This window comes from Plectropomus leopardus, chromosome 18, assembly GCF_008729295.1.
Source record: "Plectropomus leopardus isolate mb chromosome 18, YSFRI_Pleo_2.0, whole genome shotgun sequence".
In the NCBI taxonomy this organism is placed as follows: domain Eukaryota; kingdom Metazoa; phylum Chordata; class Actinopteri; order Perciformes; family Serranidae; genus Plectropomus; species Plectropomus leopardus.
In genome coordinates, this window is record NC_056480.1 from 29,531,285 (window position 1) to 29,558,203 (window position 26,919).

A 26,919-nucleotide genomic window follows, 5' to 3' on the forward strand; every position below is an offset into this window, starting at 1 on the left:
GAATATCAACATATATCAGTTTGTTACCATGGAATTAGTAGTATTACCAGATATTACAACATGTTGAAAAAATCATACTGATTAATTTATTGAGTAATTAATTTACTGAGTAATTTATTTCACCAAGTATATGATGGAATAACATTAAATACATGCATTTAACAACATCCTTATTTATTTCATAAAAATGCTGATTTATTATCTTAGCATCACTACTAGGGGACAGTAAAAAATGTACTATAAAATGTATGATATTTAATACAATAACTGATCAGAAGTTCATTTATATCTCAGCAAACAGTCAATGTATACTAACTGTGCTCCTGCTGTGGCTGCTTGACAACCTCACAGGCAGAGAAACTTGAGCCTAATGTTCCTCCTACCCTCTTTTTAAATGGTGTTTTACATTCTGTTTTCTCTGTGAAAACACCAGAACAAGAAGGACCAGTAGGAACCTGCAGTCTCTAAATATGCAGATTAACCCTTTGAAACCTGGATCAGCATTGATATTCTTGTGTTGCATTTTTTTAAAGCTATGTGAAATGTTGATAAAATATAAAAATATTTAGAATGTTCAGAATTATATATACACATATATATAAATGTAACATTGTTAGAGACTTAGAATTTTTTAAGAGCTTTTTGAGGTATTTCCTTGTTTGTTTTTGTTTTCACTCTCCTTTTTTAAGCTTATTTTCAGGTAATTTTCCTGTACTTTCAAAAAATTTGTTCCAAACTTTTATCAAATTTCTTTTCATGAGTTGCTTATTATTTAATATTGTTAGAGACTTAGAATTTTTTAAGCACTTTTGAGGCATTTCCTTATTTGTTATTGTTTTCACTCTCCTTTTTTTAGCGTATTTTCAGGTAATTTTCTTGTACTTTCAAAAAATTTGTTTTGTCAAATTTGTTTTCATAAGTTGCTCATTGCTTTCTCCCTATTTTTGAAAGAAATCAATCCAATGAGCTAAGGTTTCAAAGGGTTACACTTGGCTCTACTATGAAGTGTGTCTTGCTTTTGTTTGTGACCTGTGTTCTCCACTGCGCTGAGCAGTCATCGCTTTGTAGTGATGGCGCTGTAACCCGTCACTCCATCAGCTGATCGACTGCGTCCTCTAAGGCACACACAGCCTCCATCCTCTCTATTATCCTGTGTTTTGGCATAAGTACTGTCAATCATTAAATATTGGCTTCCAGATTGAATGAGCATATAAATGTGAGCACATTTCACAGTTTATGTTATTTTGCTGTGAAACCACAATAGTGTTTGGCAGCAGACTGCCTAAAGATCCCAGACTGCACAGCATGCTCTGACTCAGCTCACTGAAATTACTCCCAGAGGGATTTTGGGTATAATTTACAGATGTTGACATTTGATAAACAGAACTTCCTCATGCTTGTGACCTAACTTACAAGGAAAAAGATTTTCACTTATACAAGTGTTGTGCTTCCAGGGTGATTTATGTGTTTTGAATATCTGCCTCAGAAAGTTGCACCTCCGCCCTGATTCACTGGAAGTGACTGGGACCTCTCAGCAGTGTACATTGGCAACACTGTTTGAGAGAAAAAGGCAGAAAGTAGTTGCATGGCTATGTGCTGAGAGGATTCTGTGGAAATATGTATTCTTGTTTGAACTAGGGCGATATGGCCTAAAAATAAAATCTCAGATTTTTTCACACCAAACCCAATTTATGATTTTAATCCATTTTTCCCCTTCTTTAAAACAAACTACAAACGACAAAGAAATTACTCAAAACAAGTTTTGCTTTTGATTTTAGCAGTAAAAATTAAAAGGCAAACTGAATTTCCCTTTTGGAGATGAAGTGCAAGCTGCAAACTTGTCTTAACACTGAAGGCTGCACTAATTTCACAAAACATATTTACATAACTTCAACTGTATGTCTTTGGCAATATGCAGCTCAGCTGTATCAGTAACAGCTTGCAGTGTTTCTACATCACCTGCACTCGTCTATATTAGTTACATTGAGTGTTTAGAGAACAGCATAACTTCTTCTACAGCTGCCAACAGCCCACCATCACTCCAACTTAGAGAATGGGTTAAATCAAAGCAAGACAGTTGGGCTGTGGCACTGGGCCCCCAAATCACAAAATCCACCCCTGTTAACAAGGAGAGCAGCAGAGAGCAGCTGGATGAGAGGTCTGCCACTGCGCTGCTCTCAGTCTGCTCTGATGGATCTATCGATCAGCTGTGTGATCAGCCAGGTGTAATGTCTGTTTTAAACAGGTACACTTTTTGTCAGTCTTTGAAAATATTAATCACTTGGGCTCAGTTACTTTGGTTCAGACAGGAATGTGTGGCGCTCTCTAGTATCCAAATGCGCGCACACACCTGGCAGACAGTCTGTATTCAGGCACATTTCAAAAAAATTAAAACAGTAACTATTTTATGCATTTTCAGTATACTAACCAGCTGCTGCAGGATGTTCCGTCAAATGTACCTCTTCATATATTTTGGTGGATTTGACCCCCGGTCTCCGTGGAGATTACGCGCGTGGTCGGGGGCTCCAAATCTGGAAAAATACAGGCGAGATGGGAACGCCGGGAGGACACCGGGAGAGGGCAGGGGAAAACGGGGGTGTCCCGGGAAAGACTCCGTGCTAAACTTCAAAAAATTTCATGCTAAGTCAGGAGCTCACATCACACAGCCAGTGGACCAGAAGTGATGATTGAGAGGGATTACTTTTGTATGAGTATATATACATCATTTTTTATGAAAACCTGACTAATTGTGCCTGTGAATGACTCGTCCTGGAGACCAACTAAGACAAAATTATAATAGAGCTTTGAAAGCAGAGACTGGGAGAGTGTTTTTCCAGAACAAAGTTTGGACCCTGAGCTGACATTTCAGAGTTAGAGCTCTCAGCTCATTGCATAAATGCTACAGAACACATCCCAATGTCATGCTGAATTTCTTCTTCATCTGTGCTCTGAAAACATCAAATAGTTCTAGAATTCAATACAGAATCTAGTTTTTATAACAACATTGAAATAATGTCTTGGTATTGATAAGAAGCAGCTTGTGGTCACCAGGGCCGGGTGCTCCTGTGTTCCTGCTTCTGCTTCACCCACTGGGCGCTGTAGCAGTTCTCTCCTACAGTCCAAGACCAGTCCTGGCTGACCAGTACGCCTTGTCCTGGACACTGTGGACTCTCCAATAGCCTGATCTCCTCTTGAGCTTCACAGGCTTCAGCATGTGAATCCAGCTGTGCCTCTCTGCTGTCTAAGGGGGTCTGGCTGCAGATGCCATCCTTTTTATATACAAACAGAGGAGGAAGGGACAGAGGCTGGGACCTGGGTGAAGGGTACAGGACAGTACAGGGTCAGCAGAGGAAAGACGGCAGAGGGCAAACATGCTGGCTAAACACAGATACAAAATGACTGCATAACAACCCTGTGTGCAGACAGATGAGACAGAAACGCGCTACAGAAAGCAACTCAACAACCAACAACTCTTCAACAACAAAATAGGTCATTTGTCAGCACCTTCTGAAAGAACCAATAAAACCACACGGAAAGGATTTGATAAGATTGGTTTGATGTCTTTTGAAAACGGCGTGGGGGCAGAGGCTGGGACCTGGGTGAATAGAAATCATTTTCTATTTAAAATTGTGATACAGATGAATATATTGTAGTTTGTGTGTTTAGTGTATATTTTCAGATAATCTTCTTGTAACTTTCTACTGATTTTTGGTTGCTTTTTGGTTCATTTCTTGTATAGTTGCCTTCTCCCAATGTTTCTGAGGGAAATCATAACCAATTTGCTCAGGTTTCAAAGGGTTAAGGTTTGGTTTAGGCACCTTAAAGTGTTTGGTTCAAGTCCAACTGAAATCACACTGAGTCAGTTGAAAATAATGTCCGTATTTTTTTTTGTTTGTTTTTTTCTTATTAAAAGGAAGGAATGAGGTCTTGGTCTCTGCCAGCTGGAGGGCTGTGTCTCTGAACAAACACACGGCTGTGGCAACATGTCCTGAGCTGACACCGTGTTGTTACTGAAGAGTAAAGAGCACACTAGCATGAAACAGTCATGTGTATAGAGGGCTGCACCACAAAGTGAGAGTACCGTTTTATTGAGGAACCCTAAAACTTCAATAAATAGCCCAGGCTGTCATTTGCTGAAATCACTGAACTCAAGAGGCTTATTTATATGTGGGACAGGCATCTATTTGGGATGGGCTTTTTATTATCTTTCAAATAAAACTGTTCCTTAAAGATGAGAAATATAATCACATTATTTAACCCTTAGGAACCTGAGCAAATTGGCTTTATTTATTTATTTCAAAAACATGTGAAGAAGGCAATGAGCAACAAAGAGATGATCCAGAAGTTAGCAAGAAATCTGTCAAAAATACACAAAAAATGATTTGAAAATTTGCCTGAAAAAAAGAAAAAGAAAACAAAAAAGTAAAACAAAAAATTACAAAGGGAGAAATGCCCCAAAAAATGTTTAAAAAATGTTTTTAAAAAAATTCTGTTAAATAATTTTGAATATATAAGTATGAATATAGTTCACTGGTCATTTCTCCATTGCTTTCTTTTAAATCTACTGATCTCTTTTTCGTGTCTCTTGTTTACTATGCTGGTAATACTGTGTTCTTTGGTGCTCATGCTGTCAGTATTAACCTGTTAGTGTGTTATTAAGGCTTAAAGTTATACATATTTAAGGGTGTGGGTGTTTTGAGTGGAAGGTGGATGCCGTCTGTTAACAAGTCACTACCATGGCAATAACACTGAGTGTATAGCCATAGCTGTAAGTGTTTTTTACCTGATATTATAAAGAATTGTCACATTTTTCCTCGACTCGAAATCAGTGCAGTGGAATTAAAGGACTGGACCCCGGCACGTAGCTGTTGCTATTTCAGTGTGTTTTGTTGTCCATGAAAGTTAATTATAACATTTTAGTCACCTCAAAGAAGTCTTGATCACTGTTTGCTTGTACTAGAACTCCTGAGGAGTTGAATATTCAGTGTTTATGTTAAGTTTATGTTGTTTGAATGGTTTGAGGGTTTTTTTTTACTACCAAAAATTAGCAGAGGCATTATCTCTTAGTTAGCAACAGATTGTAAATTCACCATTCTAACCAAGCTAGCAGCTAGCATTATGGGTAGCTCCACCTTCTCATCCAAATAATTTCTGCTCCAAAAATCCAAGATGGTGATGGCCAAAATGTGGAACAGGAAGCTCAAAAACTGAGTCTGTAAACCAGTGGGTGAGGTGACTATGTCCTTCATTTTATACAGTCTGTAAGTGTGATCCTGGCATGGGAGGGTTATCATAGTCACACTACTTCTTGTCATAAAAACATTAACGTGTAAAGTGAGGGCTGAAACATGCTTAACCAGGCTTGACATTGGGGAATGTGCTCAGCCGTCATTCAGACAGATTCATGTGGCTGATTCTTTCATAGCTGTGCTGAGCCTGAACACAGTTTTTATGATCACTCCAAGCACCCCCTCTCCATGGAAACTTGGATAGAAAAATCAGCTGTTTTTTTGCGCAGGGCTTCATGACACACTGAAATTTAGGAGGTATATGTCACCATCTCTCTTGAATTGCTCAGGGTCTTTTTTTTCATCGTTGATGATGCGTTTTAGCCACAAATGTCTGCACATAGGGAGTCACTAAACCGCCTCATTTTCTTCTTTCAACTGACAACCAACAGTTTAAAGTGATAGTTGTAGATGTTTGAAGTGGGGCTGTATGAGATACATATGTATAGTCAGTGTATTACATACAGTAGTTGGCGGTCAGTGCACTCCTGGTTTGCAGAAACAGACGGGGCGCGCAGCCCACAGCTCAGCATTGCCCAGCTGTATAGAGGGAGTAATATCAAAACATGTTTTAGCCACTTTTAAAACAGCCTAACTAAAAAAATACAATATTCCTCTAAGGTGACACTGTATTCAGAGCTGTTTCAACATGAAGTTTCTTTTCGGTCATATCACCCAACAGCCGCTAACAGCACTTTCTGACCCAAACAGCTGAGCGGTGGCAGATGAGAAATGTGGGGCCAAAGGAAGAGGCTGTGTGAAGGTGAGGTAAAGCGGAGAAAATACTCTAAATACAGTGTCCACATAGACTGATAATTATTTTTTAAGGTAGGTCTAAAATACATTCAACATACATTCAATTTTTTTTTATTAAATTTTATTTCTTTTGTCAATAAGTCAAAACCAACAAATTGCAAGGCACACTGTTTTTTTTTCATTTTCATTTTTGTCCTTGAATCCAAAGAGCAGCTGGTTTTGAAATCAACACATGTTAAGTGGCACTCCTTTGCCAAACTTTTTTTAAATAAATGGCTGAAATACATTTTAATATCAACCCCCTATGGGATGCACGCCCCGTCTGTTTCTGCAAACCAGGAGTATGCTGACCGCCAGCTACTGTATGTAACACACTGACTATACATAAGTATCTCATACAGCCCCACTTCAGAAATTCACAACTATTCCTTTAATGTCCAAGTGTCTAGTGCAGTAGTGTAAATACCTTCTTTGTGGTGTGTGAATACTGGCCAATCTGTGTGTGTCTGTGTGTCCCAGTGCATGTGACTGATGGCCCACTGCTCTCAGACCTGAGGAGGCACAAGGGACTACCACATGAGGACGGAAACCAGAGCTCCCTGACTGTACTGCACCAACACTTAGGTTAGTGTTAACAACAACTGATCATTACAGCTCAATAAATTGATAGTTCACTAAACAAAAACACGAAACCTCAGCTTAAACCGCAGCTCCATAACTGTACTGTCACTTACATAGCAAGCCCATTTTTTACTTGACAGTACTCACTCTGCAGTGCTCTGCCATCACGGGAAATCTAAGCAGATATTGGACTTCGACGGTGTAACCCCAACTCCAGAAAAGTTGGGACACTGTGTAAAATGTTATTAAAAAACAGTGCACAAGTCTGCAAATCATTTTTGAGCTATATTTAATTGAATAAAGTCCAGAGACAAGATATTTAATGTTCAAACTGATAAACTTCATTGTTCTTTTTTACAAATACACTCTCATTCTGCATTTGATACTTGCAACACCTTGCAAAAAAAGTGTATGTGTGAATGGATAATGTGACTTGAAGTGTGAAAGCACTTCGATTGGTATTTTACAAGTGCAGGTCCATTTACCATTCCATTTACAACACTGAGCTGGATATGTGTGCCAAATAAAAGCCAAATGGTGTGTCATTCTGAAAGTCACATTTTTTTTGGCATTATTTACAGCACTGCCATGTAGTCAATTTGAGTCATATTTCTTGGGATGCATTTGCACATCATTTCCAGTTATTGGGCCAAGTTTCATCATCCTAGCTACTTCCAGCTAACAGCAATTTGAGCTGCGGCGGCTGACAACCGCCACAAACTCAATATGGTTCTGTGCCTTCAGGGCTTGAATGTGAGCCTTTAGAAAATGCCCTTTTCATACCAAATCATAATATCACCTTTTATACCAGTTAACCTGTTCACCCGTGGAATGCTTTAAAAAGTGTTTTTTGAACATTCTACAACTTTCCTGGTGTTTTGTTGCTCCTGTCACAACATGTTTGGAAAGTGTTGCTGGCAACAAGCTTAGAATAATTGTATAATTTACAAAAAACAGGTTTATCAGTCAGTCAGTCAGTCAGTCATTTTCTGTAACCGCTAGTCCTCATAAGTGTCGCGGGGGGGGTGGACCCAATCCCAGCTGTCATCGGGCGGAAGGCGGGGTACACCCTGGCCAGGTCGCCAGACTATCACAGGGAGACTATGGGAGGAAGCCAGAGACCCCGGAGGGAACCCACGCAGACACGGGGAGAACATGCAAAATCCGCACAGAAGGGCCCCCGCCCATGGACCGAACCCCGCTCCAACCGGGTTTCAACCAGGAACCCTCTTGCTGTGAAGCAACAGTGCTAACCACGACGCCACTATGCATTATCAGTTTGAACATTAAATATATTCATTAAACACCTTGTCTCTGTGCTGTATTCAGTTTAATACACTGTAGGTCAAAATATATTTGCAAGTCATTGCATTCTCTATTTGTTTATGTTTTACACAAGGTCACAACTTTTGGGGAATTGGAGATGTAGACTGACTTCACAGTTGTTTAGCTATGAACACAAACAGGTTGAATATTTGATAGTGTCTTCAATATATTATAGAGTATTCAATCACATGCCAATCTCTTCGTCAGTGAATGGAAGTGGCCCAGTTGTCATATGTGACTGATGTTCAACAAGTGATGACACCTAGTGGAGACCGCACGATGCAGCTGAGAGCTCCAACCAAGTGCTCCTTGAATTAAGATGAATTTGGCATCCATTCCATCCCAACAGAAAATAAAAATGACAGTATTACACACCATAAAGCTTTTGAGACCTGGATCAACATTGCCTTTCTTGTGCTGTGCTCAAATGCCTTCACAAGTATTTACACCTACAAAATCTGAGCAAATTGGTTTGCTTTCTTTAGGAAACACAGGGAAAAAGGCAATGAGCAACTTGGCAAGAACTTTCTGCAGATTGCAAGAAATTTGTAGATTTGGAAAATTATTTTTAGAAAAGCTAGGAGAAAATATCGAAATCCCTAAATTAATTGTTATCATAATTAGATATTCAAAAATAGTTATTTATTTATTATTATTTCTAATCAACTTTTCAGGTAATTTTTCTTGTTGTTTTTAACTTTTTTTGTACAGGTGATCAACAGTGTGCAGAGTATTTTTTTTAAAAAAACATAAAATCTTTAATTTGGACAAATTGTATGCTAAATAGTTACAACAGTTCTGTGACTGGTTTAATTTAACCATGGCTCCTGGGAGGACCCATTTTGAATTTTGACTGTCATATTAAAACATGATGACCAGTATAACACAGTAAACAAGCATCCTCTCCTATGTAACTGGTGTGGCCAGAGTAACTTCCGCGTGTGAGTCTCATAAGATTTTTTTTTACTGCCATTGCCATCCTGACTAAAGCTTACCTGGCAAGGGTCTGTCCAGCAATCCAACAGCTCTGCTGTCCATGTGCCGACTGTACAGGTTGCATTTGGCAACTAGAGCCTGTTGGCTATCAGAGAAATGGTAACAGCCAGAAAGTAGGATGAGAGGCAAACAAAAAAACAAAGAGCAGGGTAAAAAAAAAAAAAAGACAGGAAGGGGCACAAGCAGGGATGGAAGTGCAAGTCAAAGACAGTTTGGAAGAACAGCATAAAGAAAAAAAAGGGGAACAAAAGAAAAAAAGACAATTAAAAAAAACAAGTAGAAACAAAATAATGCCATAAATGAGGGTCAACATGCATATATTGTGTATCAATAAAATTAAACTCATGACAAATAAAAAGCCACAGAATGAAAATAAGGTTGGAATAGAAGGTGTGGCCTTATGTCACACTGACCAGTTTGTCTTGTTAATCATTTATATGTGTGACAGTTGTATGACAAAAGGCAATCTCACAATTTTAAGGTTTTGTGGCAGATACTTTAATGGGTTCTACAAAAAGGCAAGCAGATAAGACAGAGCCACTGTGTTCCCTCTGCTGGGTAGATAAGGATTACGTTTTTTTTTAAAAAGGCCTAAGGGAGCAGGTCCACCAGTCTGAAGCTGCATTTCCACCAACAGGTTGGTTCACTTCACTTCGATATGCATTTTTTTGCATTTTCATTGTGAAAAGTGGTGGATGGTACCTTTGGAACCATTCCCATTTTTTGTGGAGCTAGAAACACTGCAGTCTGTTGATTGGTCAGTAGAAAAACAACAGTTCCAAGCGTTTTAAAAAAAGTATTATGTGAACTGGATATACAGTGCTTTGCAAAAGTAACCCCCTCCACTTCCTCAGTACTTTGTACCTGACCTGTCTGAAGAGCTCTTGGTGCCCCTCCTTGGTGGAAAACCTTGCGCAGTGGTGCTGCAGAGTCTAGGTCCTTTCAGAACAGATGTATACAAACTAAAAGTTTATTCGAGGACTTTCAGTTAGGTTTCAGAGTTCATCACAGAGACAGCACTAGTAAAAATGACTAATGACTTATCGATTGCCTCTAATAAAGGTCTGGTCTCTGTCTTCATCCTATTAGATCTCAGTGCTACATTTGACACCACTGACCATCAAATCTTACTGCACAGATTGGAACACTTAATTGGCCTTAAAGGAACGGCACTAAGCTGGTTTAAATCATATTTATCAGATCGTTCCCAGTTTGTTCACATCAATGATCACTCCTGCGTGCATACTAAGGTCTGCTTCGGAGTGCCACAGGGTTCTGTGCTTGGACCAGTCCTTTTTACTTTATATATGCTTCCCCTAGGCAGCATTATTAGGAATCACTCTGTAAATTTCCATTGTTATGCTGATGATATGCAACTGTAATTATCTACGAAACCAGATGAAACTGATCAGTTTTCAAGACTTCAAACATCTTAAGGACATAAAAGCCTGGATGAGCTGCAATCTCTTGATGTTAGACTCAGACACAACTGAAGTTATTGTCCTTGGCCCCAAACACCTCTGACGCTCCTTTTCTAAGGATGTAATTTCTCTAGATGGCATTATTTTGGCCTCTAGCACAACTGTAAGGAACCTTGGAGTTTTATTTGATCTATCTACAAGATCTATCTTTGGCCTCCCATATAAAACGAACTTCTAGGACTGCTTTCTTTCACTTGTGTAGCTTCACAAAAATTAGACATATCCTGTCCCATAACAGATGCCAAAAAGATAGTACACGCATTTGTTACATCTAGGCTGGATTACTGTAACTCCCTAATATTCGGCTGCCCAAACAAATCTCTTAGGTCTCTCCAACTGGTGCAGAACGCTGCACGTGTTCTAACGGGAACCAAGAAAAGGGATCATATTTCTCCTGTTTTAGCTTCTTTGCACTGGCTCCCTGTAAAATCCATTATTGAATTTAAAATCCTCCTCCTTACTTACAAAGCTCTAAATGGTCAGGCTCCATCCTATCTGTCGCAGCTCATAGTTCCTTACCAACCCTCAAGATCACTGCGCTCTGAAAATGCAGGATTACTTGTGGTTCCCAAAGTCTCTAAAAGTAGGATAGGAACCAGAGCCTTCAGCCACAATGCTCCTCTTTTATGGAATTGTCTTCCAGTTTCGGTCAGGGAGGCAGACACCGTTTCCACTTTTAAGGGTGCCGGGGGATTTTCTATGATACACTGAGCTCCTTTTAAGTTCTCTTGCTCTCTCCATCTGAAAACGCTCATGTCTGTTTACTGCATTACGCTAACTCTGTTGCCTCTCGGGAGCATTCCTGCTCCCCTGTTTCCTAGTTTTCCCAGATGCTGGCTGCAATGTTGGCTGCGCCTGATTGTGGTGATAGCTGTGCTGGTGCTGTGGTGCTGGTGCCTTTGGTCGTGCTCATGCTGTGGCTGCACTGATACTGTACCTTCAGATCATGGTCTTGGTTTTGCCATTGCTTGGTCTTGTTTGAAGCTATGCCTGTGTTGTGGGTCCTGGTTGTGCCAATGCCGTGATCGTGCTTGACGCAACCTTCTAATACCATTATTATGAGCCACGACTCCACTATCAATATACGCATGGGACTCTTATCAACACCAACAATATTTGCACATAACATCACATGCTATCAAATAGTGCATTTAGTAATTTTACACCTATCAATATTGTAATATGACGTGCGTCTATTTCGTCTATTGCTGTGCCTCTCTCCCCCTCTCCTCCCCTCTCTCTTTCGCTTTCCTTTTTGTCATAATTGTAATTCATTTGTTATTTACGACATCCATTGCACGTCTGTCCGTCCTGGAAGAGGGATCCCTCGTCATCCTCTGCCGCTCTTCCTGAGGTTTCTTTCTTTTTTTCTTTTTCAGGAGTTTTTCCTTAGGTGATGTGAGGGTCTAAGGGCAGAGGGATGCCGTATGTTGTAAAGCCCTCTGACTCAAACCCTGATTTGTGATAATGGGCTTTATAAATAAAATGGACTTGACTTGACTTAAAAATCACATGACACTTGGATTGCACACAGGTGGACTATTAAACAAATGACTTTTTAACGTCATGGATTGGACGATGTAGCAGGATTTCGGGTCACCTAAAAATTCATAGCAAAGGGGGCGAACACATTTGCACACACCATTTTTCATTATTTCATTTTTCAGTTTTTTTAAAAAACTTTTTCTTTCACTTTTCACTTCACCAATTTTAACTAAAAAACAACAAAAAAACAATAAAAGCCCATTTAAACTACAGCTTGTAATACAACAAAATAGCATAAACACCAATGGGGGTTAATACTTTTGCAAGGCAATGTATTCTAATCCTTGCTTGGAGAAAAAAAACTTGCTGGAGCATCATTCCTTAACCCCTGCTTTTGCCCGACAAGGAGTCAATGCACAAACCTGCAGTTTTTAAATATCCCATTGCGAGAGACTTTCACTGCAGCCTGCAGCCTTTTTTGTGCTGAAAATGTCAGCATGCAGCCCCATCTTGTCGATCATAAATGGGGTGCACACTTCACTCCGTATCACTGTATCATCCTGCCCACATGTAAGAGTACTGTCTGCGGTGGAAACCCTACACAGATCTCTGGTCTAGGTACATGTTTGTAGGGGTTATTTTTGGTTCCAAAGGTACTATACCAAAAGCTTTTGATGGAAACACAGTTTAACACACTCCACTTCTCCATTAGCATGCTTATATGTACACTAGTGTCCTGGTTATGACCAGGTGTTTATAGTACCCTGGTTATCCCGGCTTTGAAAAACCTACAGATGCTACCTGTAGCAGAAATCAGGATACTGTGTAATTTAAACACCTGATCCAGGTGTATGAACTTTCTTTGAAACCTAGATACTGCTATGTTCATGTGTACAGGGATTGGAGTAATTAGGTTTTTCATGTTCCATGTCAACGGCATATCCCCAATATGATCCCAAACATAATATGAGTCAAAACCAGGATACTAGTGCACATGTAAACCCACGCCATGTCACAGAAACAGACTATCTATGAAGCCAAGACACCACAGCCAATCCTTTAAAGGGAAGAGGCAACAGTGCCAGTCTGAGGCTGGTCAATGAAGGCCCAGATGAGATCTATTAAGGGAACTATTCAAGTATCAACAGACAATGATGACATTGAAAAGAGAAGACAAAGTGCATTAAATGGTCAAAGACAATAAATGAGGTGGAATTGGAGAACAAAAAATGAAGGGTAAGGGAAAAAGAGAGAAAGAGATAGTGTTTAGAAAGTCGTGGTCGAGTAGAATAAGTATAAGTGGGAGAGAGAGAGAGAGCTGCCTCTTTGTGCTGGACACAATTAGTAACTAATGAAAGGAATGTAGCGTCCATCTGTCAGGCTGGGCAAACCTGGCACTGTGAGGTTTTATGTGAATAATCTTTGTGGAAACTTAAATGCTGATTTTCAATTTTATGCAGATGGAACCATTATCTATTGTTCGACCTCAGGAGTACAAACTTTTGCATTTCTGCTATCTGCCTCCAATCTGACGTCATTCAGTCTCATTTGATTCAATTTAAGCTTGTTTGAAATGCAGACAAATCCAAAGTCATGCTCTTTTCAAATGGAAAAAAATTAGCAGTTCATATTCCTAAGGTTTTAACTGCTCAAGGGGTTGAAATTAAAATGGTCAAATCATACAATCTTACAATCATACAATCTCAAGTATCTTGGTATTACTTTTGATTAAAGCTTGTCATTCAAGCCAAACACTGAAAACCTTGTTTCCAATCTGAAACTTAAATTAAGTTTATTTTTCAGGAAAAAATCCTGTTTTCTCACTCTTGGCAAGTTAATACTGGAATAATACTCTTTGCACAGAGTGCTGTGTGTGGATAGAATGACACATTCTTCTTTGAACCTTAGACGCTCAACAGTTCTGTGTGGAATCCTCTGAATATGCAGGGCTTTTAATGATGCTGTTGAATGGCAGTGGGGATGGTGCAGACACAATAACACTGGTGTTAGTTAACAAACTGCATATTACTGATACTGCCTTGACTAATTGTGACAACATATCTAACCTGGTGTGATGACATGTGTAACAGCTGTGACAACACGTCTGTCTGCAATAAGTGTTTCTGCCCACAGGGCTTACATTTCAGTTTCCAAGCCAACACACTGTACAGACTGCCTTTCCACCTGACTGTCTCTGACAGATCCAACACAGTAATGTTGAAAGTCCACACTGCAGTTACATGAGATGTTTTTCAAAATTGACCTATCCAGATCATACTGTGATGTCAGTTGAGTTAGGTAGAACAGCTAAGCTTTATGTGTTGTTACCCAGAAGACAATGAACTAAGAGTTTTGATTTATATACCTGTTTTTGTTTTGTTTAACTTCTGTCTCAAAGAAATAAGTTGACCTTTTAAAGAAGACTGAATACACTGAGTTTAAGTTATAAAGCAATGTTTGATTGTCTTGATTTCCTGCAGCCACACCTCCAAAGCTCTAGGAGAAAAGCTCCTGACCTATCAAGGCATCACAATGTTTTCATCTGTGCAAATACGGTGAGAGGGACTGGCTGTGTGTTCTCTTACCTGGTGCGTCTTGCCCTGCAGCGCTCGATCAGAGGGGACTGTGGGCTTTGGTCCCTGTGGCCCCCATGGGCAGAAGCCGGGGCGGCTCGCAGTGGCGCTCTGCTGGGGGAGGATCCCACGCTGAGGGAGTGGGAGCACTGGGAGGATACCGACCGCTGGGGGGAGTGAGGAGGAGCAAAGGGCCACGGACGAGCCCGCTGCTCCTGACGTACCACTAGACAAGAAAAGAACATTTTATAATATATTTCTATTCAAATTTGAAAATGAACATATTTTAAAAATAGCAACAAAAACAACATTCCACACTCTTCCATACAATTCTATTAATTCCAAACCATTTCATGACTATGGGAACCCTGGACAGTAAAATGATCTCAGTGTTTAAAATTGGTGGAGTCCCCCTTGATGGCCAAAGACTTTATTTCAATCAAGGATAATCATTTTATCATAAAAACTATAGTAAATAAATACACAAGCCATTTTTGTTTTTAGTTTGAACATTTATGAGTTTGGGTTTGTGAGACCAAAAAAATATCTGCCGTAAAAGTGATCTTCATGTTTCCCTTCACATCAAATAGAATTTTATTTTAAGACTGTTGTTTTGACAGTTGATTAGTTAGACCTGGGCTGACCCTCTAAGACATGCTTTTGTAACGCCGTGCTGTGCAAATATAATTAACTCTTTTATCTATATGGCATAATAGGAGCAGAGGCAGAGCAGCTCGGCCTAAAAATAACAGTGCAACACCCATCTCATGGTAGAAGGCTTAATATAACTGTCCTCATTAGATACAAACATGACAGAATAGTTTGAGTTTGTATATTAATATGTTAGGGTTTTATATATATCCATCTATTGCTTGCATATGGCTGTGATTTATCCTCACCAGTCAGCATCTAAAACACAGTTTACACTGTACTGCAGTCCCAGTGTCTGTGTGGAAGGCACAATAAGACGAGTGTTTACCTTCTCTCTCCATTAGAGAGTAGGGTTTGATCTCTCCGTCTGGCTTTTTGAGGGGAACCTTTCTCAGCTGGGCCGCTGTGGAGGAGAACACAATCAGCGGGGCCAAAAAACAACATGATGGGATCCCTCACCCTCCTCCCATTCACTACAGCCCTGCATACTGTCCGTCACAAGCTACGTTTAAACAGTATTTCCTCTGCTGGTCCTATAAAGTTTAGAAGTGAAGGAACACTGGTCTGTCTAATGTAACATTAGATGAAAGTAAACTGTGACTGTATCACTAACGTGGACCTTTTCTAAGCTGCATGTGCGACTCTGTCTCACTTTCTGATGTGAAAAATCAGACATACAGAACGCTACAGAAGTTAAGTTTGGAGTTGAAGATGTCACATACAACATAATGTTACTCATGTTTAATATTTCTTGAACTCTACATGTGAGAAAGTTACTATTTTGTTGCCCAGAATCTAATTTTATCCGCTGTGCTATTTAAACAAGCTCCGTTGTTTCCCCTTTACGTGCTTCCTAATCCAGCTTTGAGCTGCCATATCTTTTGGGATATAGTCAAATGAATTCATAAAGTCCACACTGAATATCATCTGTAATTATTGATTCATCTCTCGTGGATCTTGCCATCCATGACAGCTTGGGATTGAGTCTGTCAACCAATCAATGACTGTTTTTGACTGTGAGGTCAAAGTTTGGCAAACATTTAATTAGTTTCAAATACGCTGATTTGTATGATTGAGGTTGCTCATAAATTGTAACTTATGATAGAAATATATTATTATTACTTAATGATAGCCCTCCATTGTGTGCCATCTTAGGTTAATGAGGTGTGTATTGTAACTGAGCGAGTTTCTCTTGCACTGCGTCTTACTCATGGATATGTTTTGTATTACTCTTGAGATGGCACTCTTAAAGCCCCAAAAAACACACGCCTGAAAAACTCAACAGTAGGGATGCAAAATGATATTGGCAGATATTGGCTCTAAAATGAAATATCTGAATCGGCCAACATGCTGATTTCTGCCAGATATCACAAACCTTTTTTTTTTTTAATTGACAAAGTAAACATGTACATAACTTCAACCCTAATTTAAAGTATTTTCGTATTTTGCACAAGAATATTACATACATTGCATTCCATGTCTCCATCTGCTGGTGGACCATCACAATAAGAGTATGCAGAATATGATGTATTCCACTGCAGGAGAGACCTAATGATTACTAAGATTCAGTGGGGAAAAATATGGATATATTGATATTGATTATCAACCAAATGAGTATATCGGCATTTTGAATATTGGCAAAAAAATCCAATATCTGGCATCCCTACTCATCAGCAATGTGTCTTTCCAGAAATCATGACTCCCTCCTCAAGATAATCCACAGACTTTGTAGTGGGCAGTTTCATTGTATTTTGTCTTTACTGAAACACATCCACCAATTGCATCATCGTGCAGAGGGAAGTGTGTACTTGTTCATTGCTTGTGCTCGTGACAGTGTGAGATGAATGGCGTCCTTCTCAACTGAGCTGTAATGTTAGCTAGCTCAGTGATGCTAGGTGAGCTAGCTGTAGATGCATTTCGAGTCACTGGGTCAGGATTTCTAGAGAGAGACATTGCTGTTGAGTTTTTCAAATGTATTTTTTGCACTTTGAGCACTACAGGCCGAGTACCATCTAGTTCCATTATATTGGAGAGAAGGCAGACATCTCTACAGCTGATGTCTCCAACACTACGCAACACTTTTTTTTCAAAAATACTGCTTGATTGTGATGAATTAATGAAGCTCATGCACAGCTGAGGTGGCATCAGGACTCTTTCGTTAGCCATTACTTTAGTTAGTTTAGGTTTTTTTTGTTTTCATATATGCAAAAACATCTCAATGCAGCTTTGTAGTTTCAAGTTTCTCTGTAGTCTGTCCTCTTTTCTGCTTTAGAAACCAGTTCATACATTAGCTCCTAAAACTTTAACACTAGGCAGGTTTCCATTTACCCTCAATCAGCACGAATCGGAATTGCGAATATAAAATATGCTGTATGGAAACATCCCATTTATCGGAAAAAAACTTTTTACACTTGCATGAGGCGGCATTTCAGCCGATTTGACAAATAGCCATATTTGGAAAAATAATAACAAGGCACATCTCGGCTTTTTAATAAACTGACAGACATTTAGAGCCTGTTTAAACCTGCTGTTAACATGTCTTGGGTGATCCGATCACAAGCACTGAATACAGGTGTACATGACCATCAAAACGCATTGTGATGTGATCACTCAAACCGCTTGCTGAGGTGCCCTGGGATGCATTTGACCACATTTCTTTTGCAGCGTAAATGCTAACCGTCCTAATGGGCCTTAATGCATCCCCGACAAGGACTACATCATCGGCGCAGAATGTGGTGGTTGCTTTGGTCATAGCGGTATCGCTCTAAAACCATTTTACAATATGTTGGATTAAGTGACCGTCCATTGTTTGACCCAATGGAAGGAGACTAGTGTTGTCAAAGGTATCAATTTATCAATGTATATTGACTCTGAATGCTCCTGTCAGTTTCAATACTAATTTTCCACAGAATGGATGGATACACGGGAACCAGCTATACTTTTTTGCTAACTTTGGTAGTTAAAAGGACAGTTCAGATTTTATGAAGTGGGGTTGAATGAGGTACTTATCCAAAGTCAGTGTGTTACTGACAGTAGATGTTTGTTGGCACACCCACAGTTTGGAGAAACAGACTGGAGTCTGACGTCGAAGCTAAGCAATGTACTGCTGTGGAGGGATCAGCAACAAAACATACTTTCACCACCTGAAGTACCACCAAAAAAAAATCTAAATCAGATAAGTGTATGCTATATTAAGAGTATTTTCACTGCTTTTTATTCCCAAAGGGAAAATGAATCCATGCCAGATTCCATTGAGAAAAACAGTGATTTAACATCTCTGAACACAGGAGCAGCTGGTCTACCACTGCCTCCATCAGATATTTTGTTTGTGGTGGTGTTTGACTTTGGTGTTTAAAAGGGTTAGTGTGGATTCACCAAAGATACACAATATTGATTTTTTTTGGGAGGAAATGGATTTTGTTGATGCTCCCTCCACAGCAGTACATCCCTTAGCTTGTGTGTTCTCCTTCCTGCTTCTCCAAACTGGGGGCATGCTGACAGACATTTACTGTATTTGAGACACTGACTTTGGAGTACCTCATACCAAGCCACTTCAAAAACCCTGAACTATCCCTTCAATGTATACTACAGTCATTCTGCTATTCTCTGCTACTAACCAAAAAAAAAAGTTGTCTTTATCATATCAGAGCTTTGTTATATTCATTTTTTCATACAAATTCAAAATTGTATCCCTTTTCAATGTACTGTACTGTACTGTATTTTTCCTGTAGTATGAAAAATTATATTTAATATTAATATTTTTCAAGGTATCAAAGTAAGAAATTCCTGTATTGTGACAACACTAAAAGAGACATGTTAAATTCTGCTGACCACAATATCTCTAGCTGTACTGACAGAACTGCTAATGTGACTGGCATGCAGCTTGCGAGAGTGTGGACATTATAACTGTGCAGGACCCTTTGACTTTCTAACGTTTGTGATGTTGGCAGTGACAAAATCTGAACACAAGTTGTGTGCTGGACATGCATGAAAGACACAGGTGTGAACGTTGACGTGTCTCGGCTGTCCACTTGTGTTCAGATCATAAAAAACATGTTAACAGCAGGTGTAAACAGGCTGTTAGAGACATTAGAGGGTCAGGGAAACAGGCAGGTATTCTCCTGTCAGTCAGGTGGTCTGTGGTGGTCGGAGGTGGTCTACAGGTTGTGGCTCTCTGGGTTCAATATACAACATGGTATGCAATCCATGACATATATTGTACCTGTGTACGTAGATAAATTCAAGTGATGGAAAAAAAGGAACTGAAACTGAGAAATTATGAGGAAGAAAATAAATAAGACCAAAAGCATCATACACATCATATGAGCCTAATTATGGGACAAAGGAAGGAGGACAAGATGCTAGGGTACGTATAAGAAAAGAAAAGAGAGAAGAGAGTCCTTACAAAAAGCCGTACATCCCCTGATCCGTCAGAGGAGAGGAGGGCGAGCCTGGGAGAGTTTGGTGAAACAAAAGATTTTGGAACTGGTATAAAAGCAGATCAGCACTCTTGGGTCGAGTGCCCTTTGTTCAGATTTACAGGCTCTCTAATGAGGAAGATATTTTTTTTCTTACACACACACACACACACACGTGCAACAAAAAGAGATGAATTTATTGTGATGCCAAAAGTAAGAATTCACTTTAAAGCTGTAGCATGCAAAATATAATATGCAACTGAACTTGATAACATGTATTCAGTTAAGCATGTGGTTGTTGTTGCATTGCATAGCTTCATTTTCAAAACAAAAGTAACCCATTTTAGGGTTGACGTAGAATTACCAAGAATGCCAATCCTACACAGGTTCAGCTGGTACAGATTTCATGTTTTAAGCCACCCATCTGCCCACGCATCAATGCTCATATTACCACAGAGAGGAAAAACTATTACACAACACCTTTCACAACAACAAAAACCAAAGCAATGGCATCAGAGGACTTGAATAGTTACCTGATCTGTTGACGAAGAAGCCCTCAAACACCACAAAGTTATTGACCTGGACAGAATCAAGAGGAAAAATAAGATAACTCAAAGTGCTCATGATAAAGGCTACAAACAGAGCTGTTTTACAATTACACAGAAATTATTACACCACCACTTTGTGTCTGTCTGTTACCCCCTGTGCTCAGTGTGTCTTTGGTACCGTTCAGATGTATCAGGGAGTGCACAATTCACTGAGCTTGTTGTTCAGGTGTGGTTATGTGCAACCAGAAAACAGGAAAGCCACCAGCCCTTTCCAGGCAGAACACTGGGTAAATGCCACATTGTTTTCTTTGTTAGATGTCTGAAAATATGTCAGCATATATATACTGTGAACTTTAAAGCTATTATGTGTCTTTAAAAAGCCAGTAGCTGACAACTTGCTAAATGAGACTACAGAACATCATCAAGCAGAACCATGCCAAACACAGTTTTTCATCCTTGTAGTGGTGGCATCATGACTGTAGTATAGCTTGTTTATAGCCTAAAGGCCTTTGCACACTGAGTCCATTTTTTCAAATAAGTTTTTTAAATCCATCATTTGAAAAAAAAAACTCATGTACAGAAACCTTGCACATTGTGTCTGATGTGGTTTATTGTTCTCTTTGTTGCAAAAGTTCACAATATGAGACAAAATGTAAAGATACATTTGCTCTGTTGCTTCTTCTCACTGTAGGTACCACCCTGACTTTCAATTCTCTCTCCTGGTGTCTGCACTAAGGAAATGAGCTGTCCTCCTCTCTGTCTATACACTTATACTTGCGCAGTCCATATCCTCATCATCATCATCATCATCATCTGAATATCACTATTTGGCCTATTAAAAGTAAGCTATCTGGGGCACCCATCAGCTCACGCGATAGAGTGGGCGCCCCATGTACAGAGGCTGTGTCCTCACTGCAGCGGCAGCAGGTACATTTCCAAACTGCAGACCTTTGCAGCATGTCGTCCCCTCTCTTGCTCCCCCATTCATGCTTAAGCTGTCCTATAAAGTTAAGGCAAAAGCTGAAAATGATGATGATGAAAGGATACTGCACCCTGTTCCTTTGTTGTTTTGGTCAAACAACTCTCCAAAGGCTTTTGACTGACGAGAAAAATATAAAAAAAAACAAACCTGTACTGAAAACTTTAATGATGCCCAAAAGTTTCAGAGTCAGTGTTCTAATATGATTGACACAACATTAGGCCATATTTATTTTTAGACAATTTTGGACAAAAAAAAACAGACTAGAAAGTTTAAACAATAGCTTTTTACTTCTGGAAATCACATTTTCAAAAATCCTATAAGTGGTGTTCATTTGTATAGATTATCATGCTGAGCAAAATATGTAAGTATCATAAACATTTGATTAGCATAGAGCAACTAGGAGATGACTTTAACTTCTCTTCTTTCAATGTGCCCATAAACACGTAGAGCACACATAAGCTACGGTATTATTGATATAATTAATGCTAGGTGCTAACAAAACAGAGCCACCAATGGTCAAACATGCCATACAAGAGCAGGCTCGAAGGTCAACAACCTCCAAATTCCTTTCACTGCTTAGCTTTAAAATAATAAGTTCACATTTTCTTGGTGACAAATTGAAAATCCTCAGGCTGTGCAACAATAAAATGCAAACTTTCTGTGAAGCTGACAGGAGGATTCAACAGTCTAAACAGTCTCACTGCACAAAAAGCACGCAAACACGCACTAACATCTGTCTTTTTAATACAATGGGAATGCATTAGGGCTGCAACTAACGATTATTTTGATAATCAATTAACCAGTTGATTATTTTCTCAATTAATCGATTATTTGGGTTAAAAAAAATAAAAATACAAATGATAATAAAATAAGCATTTTTTTCTCCCATCACCCAACAGATGGGAGAAAAAGACCATTAGAGAGTAGGGTTTGATCTCTCCGCAGAAAGTGCAGTGCATAAACAGGCGGTTGCTTGAACATCCCTGAGCTGTTAAAAATAAATTCTAAAAAAATAACTACAATATCAAACATGAAACAATTCAAAAACTAAATGTTAACAGCTTTTACAACATACTAATGTTTCCTTAGTTAACCTTAACCTTCCTTACTCAACAGTTGTTGAGACTTTCGTTTTAGATGCTGCGTCATAACTGTCATGCTCGCGTGCTATGCCATGTCACTTCTGCGTATTTGCAGCTAACACACTTGTTTTGCATAACGTGAAGTGCTCCCAAACCTTTGAAGTTTTCATACAAAACATCCTCTCTGCCTCTGCATGTCTCTTCAAAACACCAGTTTCTCCCGTCTGCATGTGACGTAAACAGCCCCACGACACAGCGACTGACGTAGTAATCGCACAAGACAACAAATCGATACTTTTATATATTGCCAACACATTTAATAATCGATTATAATAGATTTTATCGATTCGTTGTTGCAGCCCTAGAATGCGTACAATCAGCTTTTACACCTGAGTCAAATGACTGACCCGAGATCCAATGACATACCGTTGCTAATTACCCTCCACCTCCTCTAAGCAGCACCAAAACATTATTCCAAGTTAGTCTGCACCGAGTTTGAAAGTGAGACTGAATAAGTAAGAAATTCTCAGGAAGAATTAGAGCAGCTGACTGTGGCACCTGACAGATTTACAGAAATGTGAAGCAATCATTTCCTTTGATGGCTTATACACACACACAAGGTTACAGTAAAGTTCAGACTGTACCTGAGGAACACTTGGCGTCAGGCAGTAATGCTTTGCCAGGAAGGACAGGAATTTGGGCGAGGGCCTGTCGTATGCCATCTGAACCGGCTCTAGATTCTTGTGCTACAGCCGAGAAGGAGAAAACATGCGGTGAGACATAGCAATGAGCTCTCATAATGTGTGATACAGGTGGAATAATCCTGGAATTAAAGACTTTTTTCCTTTTCTCTCAAAGTTGTGAAATGTGAGAAATTATTTCAGGCATGCAGTGTTCAACAATGTAAGCAATGGCTGGGGGACTTTCAAGGCTTGGGTGGACATGAGAATAGGACTTAATTATGAGTACAGCGGATTATTACTTTCACACCTCGCACTGTGTGCAAATCAAAGCATATAGTGGGTTTTATTGTTTTGGAATGTTCCACTGTCATTGAGGAGTTTTTGGATGTCACCAGTTGCCACACAAGCATACTGAATATTGTTTGGATTTTAATGACTGCTTATCGCTTCCAGTATTTAACGACTATTGATCCTGATTCTTTAAGGAATGGGATCAAAACAGGTCCCATTATCATTATTTACAGACATAAAAAAAGTAATCTGAAAAACTTTTGCACAATTCATATTAGTTCTGATTCATATTCAAATCTCACTTCATTTATTTATTCTATGCAGTTTCATTTTATTGCCCTTATTATGTCATACAATTCAAAAACAATTTTCATTCTTTTTTCATTCCCTGTACTGATGGGCTTCTTTCCCTGGCCCCTCAGAGTACAGAATCACCACTGTGTCAGTCTCACAGTTTGTGGAATGTGTGCAGAGCAAACCACATGAAGACAGAAGCAGGCAGGCTTGTTTTTGTTGAAGTTTTAGTGAATCTTAGTTGAAACACAAAATAACTTTCATTGCATCACAGAGGAAGACATACAGCAGTGTAGAGAAAGAAAGAAAAGACGGCGGTGTTGTCCTGACACCAGACAGGTGTTGGTGATCCCATCAGAGAAGAAAACCTGTGGTCTGTGGCGCACACCCTTACTCACACTCATGTGCTTACAACTCTTATTAATCTTCCCATACGGCTTCAACAAAACAAAAACAAATCGTATTGCTTAACACTGCGTTGTCCAGTCCAGAAAGACCACTGGGAGCCGATAAGCCAAAATGCTTTCTTTTTTTTTTTTTTTACTGGGCATTTTGTATTTGTTTGTAATTTGGAACCAATGTGAAGCATACTTAAAAGGTGCCTTAAAGGTGCAATATGTAAGATATGGACATATTTTAGTTTAAAACATTTAAAAAAAACTAACTAACCCTATCAGAGTGTGAAGAAGTAACACCTTTGATGTTCCATCCAAGAAGTCTATGTATTGTATTGCTGCTCTGTAATGATACATCCTGGCCTGAGAGGTGAAAGTGAGTCACTGCAGCCTCTAGTGAGCTGCAGGAGAGGAGGAAGAAGCTGAGTCGGCTGGAGCACTGAGTCAATGGATACAGCATAAAAGTTACAATCTCAGTGAATTAGTTAGTGTTTTAGAAACACAGCGATGGCAGAAGAAGAAAACGACCGATCTCCCCATCACAAGCAGCTCCTGGAAACAGCCAACATCCCGCAGCAAAGAAAAGACACAAAACTAGAGTCAATATTGATGTGGCTGTCTAAAACTGGAGACAGCTCTTGGAGGGTAAAAAGATGCAATTTGATGCTGAACTCACATTTCTTTTAGACTGGCAAGTAGCATTTTACACTGGCTATCTTTAGGCTTAGAGTCTGTCATTAAACTTCTCAGTAGCTGTCAAGAAGGGTGCCTGTGCTCTCGCCTGTTTTATAGTTTGCTGGCAATATTTATTTACTACTATTTATAGTTTATTTTCGTAATATAACATCCCCTTTCTTCTAAAATTCCGACTGTATTCTCATAAATCTCTTATAAAACACTTATTTTTCCTTAAAATTACAACTTTATTTTCATATTACGACTTTATACTCATAAAATTACAACTTTCTGTCCTAAAACTGTGACTTTCTTGTAAAATTCTGACTTTTTCTCATAAATTTATGACTTTTTTCTTGTAAAACTACGACTTACTTAATGTACTTACTGTCGCAACATTGCATTATGTGTGCACATGTGGATACAAGAAGGCTGAGCAGCAAGGCGATGGCTTACAATCTGATTTCATTAATCTGTGTAAGAAAAGAGCAAAGCTTACATGTCGATGCAGGTAAGAACGAATATTTTGCTCATTTCCCAAAATGTTACACCATTTTCACTCACCCTTTGAGCATGGCCACTTTTGCCTTTATGGTAAATGGTAAATGGACTGTACTTGCATAGCGCTTTTCTAGTCTTGTTGACCACTCTTGTTGACCACACCGCGCTTTTACACTACACTGTCACATTCACTCATTATAACACACAGTCACACACTGGTGCCCGAGGCTACCGTACAAGGTGCCAGCTGCTACTTAGTAATCATTCACCAAAGATGTGTGTTTAGATATGTCACATGAGCATGTCATACCAACTCATTCATTTGAGGCATACTGGGACGTTTAGGTATCATATTTCTTTGTGTCATCCACTACAACGTTAAAATATAGATATGTCAGATATGACAATAAAACAACTGAAAACGATGACCATAATATCAGTTTATAGTACAGTTAAATGATTCATTCTTCATCCAGGAGACAGAGCTGTATAGATAAATAATCAAATGAATGAATATACATAGTTTACAAACTCTTAAAAATTAATATCGGTAATGGTGTCAAAAATAATTGTTTGAGTTATATTTGAGGATATAAATAAAAGGGAGAGAAATGTTTCACCTGCAACATGAAATTAAACAGCTCCAGCCCATAGCCATGTCGCTGCAGGTTCTCTGCTATGTAGAAATCCAGAACACACAGTGGCTCTGCCTCTATGTGCACACCCTGCTGGTCCTGTGGAGGAAACACAAGCATCATAGCTGAGACAGCTCATAACAGCACCTTCACAGAGACAGAAACTCAAGCCTGTGCAACTACAGCTGGCTACAAAGACAGAATGGAGAGATTTAATAAAACAGGTGACTCACGAGCAGAAATAACTTCTTGTAGCCAACCTTGAGGAATCCCACGATCACACCGCGTCCTCTGTATGTAAGGGTGTGGAGAAGCATTGGGTTTGTTTAGGATGGAGGAGGGAGGAGAGTGTTGCAATGAGCAAGACTAGTTTTCCATTTTGGCTGAGCTGCAGCCATGTGCATTAACACAGTGTGTTGTATGTCTCAATGGTACAGTCCATGCATGGTGACCTCAGTATGACTCAGCAACTGGTGCTGAACACATCCAGCTCTATCAGTCCACAGACAAACAGTGAAAGATGTGTGTGTGTATGATGAGTGAGAGCTGAGGGCAGGATGTGAGACGTACCCGTTGCTCTCTCCATCCTTCAGCAGGTACAGCTGGTGCTTCTGGGACTGCAGCTTGGAAGCACTTGTTATAGATGCTGTGAGCTGCTGGGCCTGTGGAGAGCAAGCATCAACTCTGTCATACATGTACAAACATTATCACAAAGTGCTTTCTACAGTTTTTTAAATACCAATGCTTATATGACTATTGACTTTTGGCACCAAAACAATACTTTTTACAGTATCTTACTTTGCAAAATATCAAACTCAAAGTTAAATCAACCCTGACACAAGGTCCACTCACTGACGTTTTTCTGAGGATTTCAAACATATCATATGGTCTCGATCAGTAGATGGAATGTGTTTGGTGTTGACATCTGTTGACATTAGTGATGTGCAAAACTGACAAATTTCCTAAATGTTTAAACGTTTGGCAAAACTACGTCGACATTCTTACCAACTTTTATCACACTCTGTGTTTCTATGCACAGATAAATGAAGCTACGATCAATAGCTCCATTAGGACATTTAATCGGACTGGCTGATTATTCTTGTTTTAATGTCTTTGTAAAGCACTTCGTAACTTGTTTTTGAATAGTGCTTTAAATAATTTTCCAGCTCATGCCAAATCCAGTGGAGGGCGATAATGTGCAGCCTAGTGAAGGCTCTCCTTCACTAGGCTGCACATTA

General features: G+C 39.4%; 1 protein-coding gene across 5 annotated transcripts in view; it reads right to left on the reverse strand.

Moving 5' to 3' along the window:
* Positions 1-1,735: 1,735 nt before the first annotated feature.
* atat1 (alpha tubulin acetyltransferase 1) overlaps positions 1,736-26,919 on the reverse strand; it is a 30,387-nt gene continuing 5,203 nt past the window's right edge. For 2 of the 5 annotated variants that reach the window (XM_042506202.1, XM_042506199.1), the window contains exons 3-13: positions 26,252-26,343; positions 25,915-25,972; positions 25,667-25,780; positions 22,852-22,953; positions 20,129-20,174; positions 19,583-19,628; positions 15,506-15,580; positions 14,539-14,752; positions 8,987-9,072; positions 5,754-5,828; positions 1,736-3,312 (exon numbers count right to left, since the gene is read on the reverse strand). In XM_042506202.1, the coding sequence (XP_042362136.1) occupies positions 3,045-3,312; positions 5,754-5,828; positions 8,987-9,072; positions 14,539-14,752; positions 15,506-15,580; positions 19,583-19,628; positions 20,129-20,174; positions 22,852-22,953; positions 25,667-25,780; positions 25,915-25,972; positions 26,252-26,343 (1,176 nt within the window). In that variant the 3' untranslated portion in view covers positions 1,736-3,044. Of the gene's footprint in view, positions 3,313-5,753; positions 5,829-6,510; positions 6,596-8,986; positions 9,073-14,538; positions 14,753-15,505; positions 15,581-19,582; positions 19,629-20,128; positions 20,175-22,851; positions 22,954-25,666; positions 25,781-25,914; positions 25,973-26,251; positions 26,344-26,919 lie in introns of all 5 variants that reach the window. The other 3 variants (XM_042506200.1, XM_042506201.1, XM_042506203.1) reach the window with 3 other exon arrangements.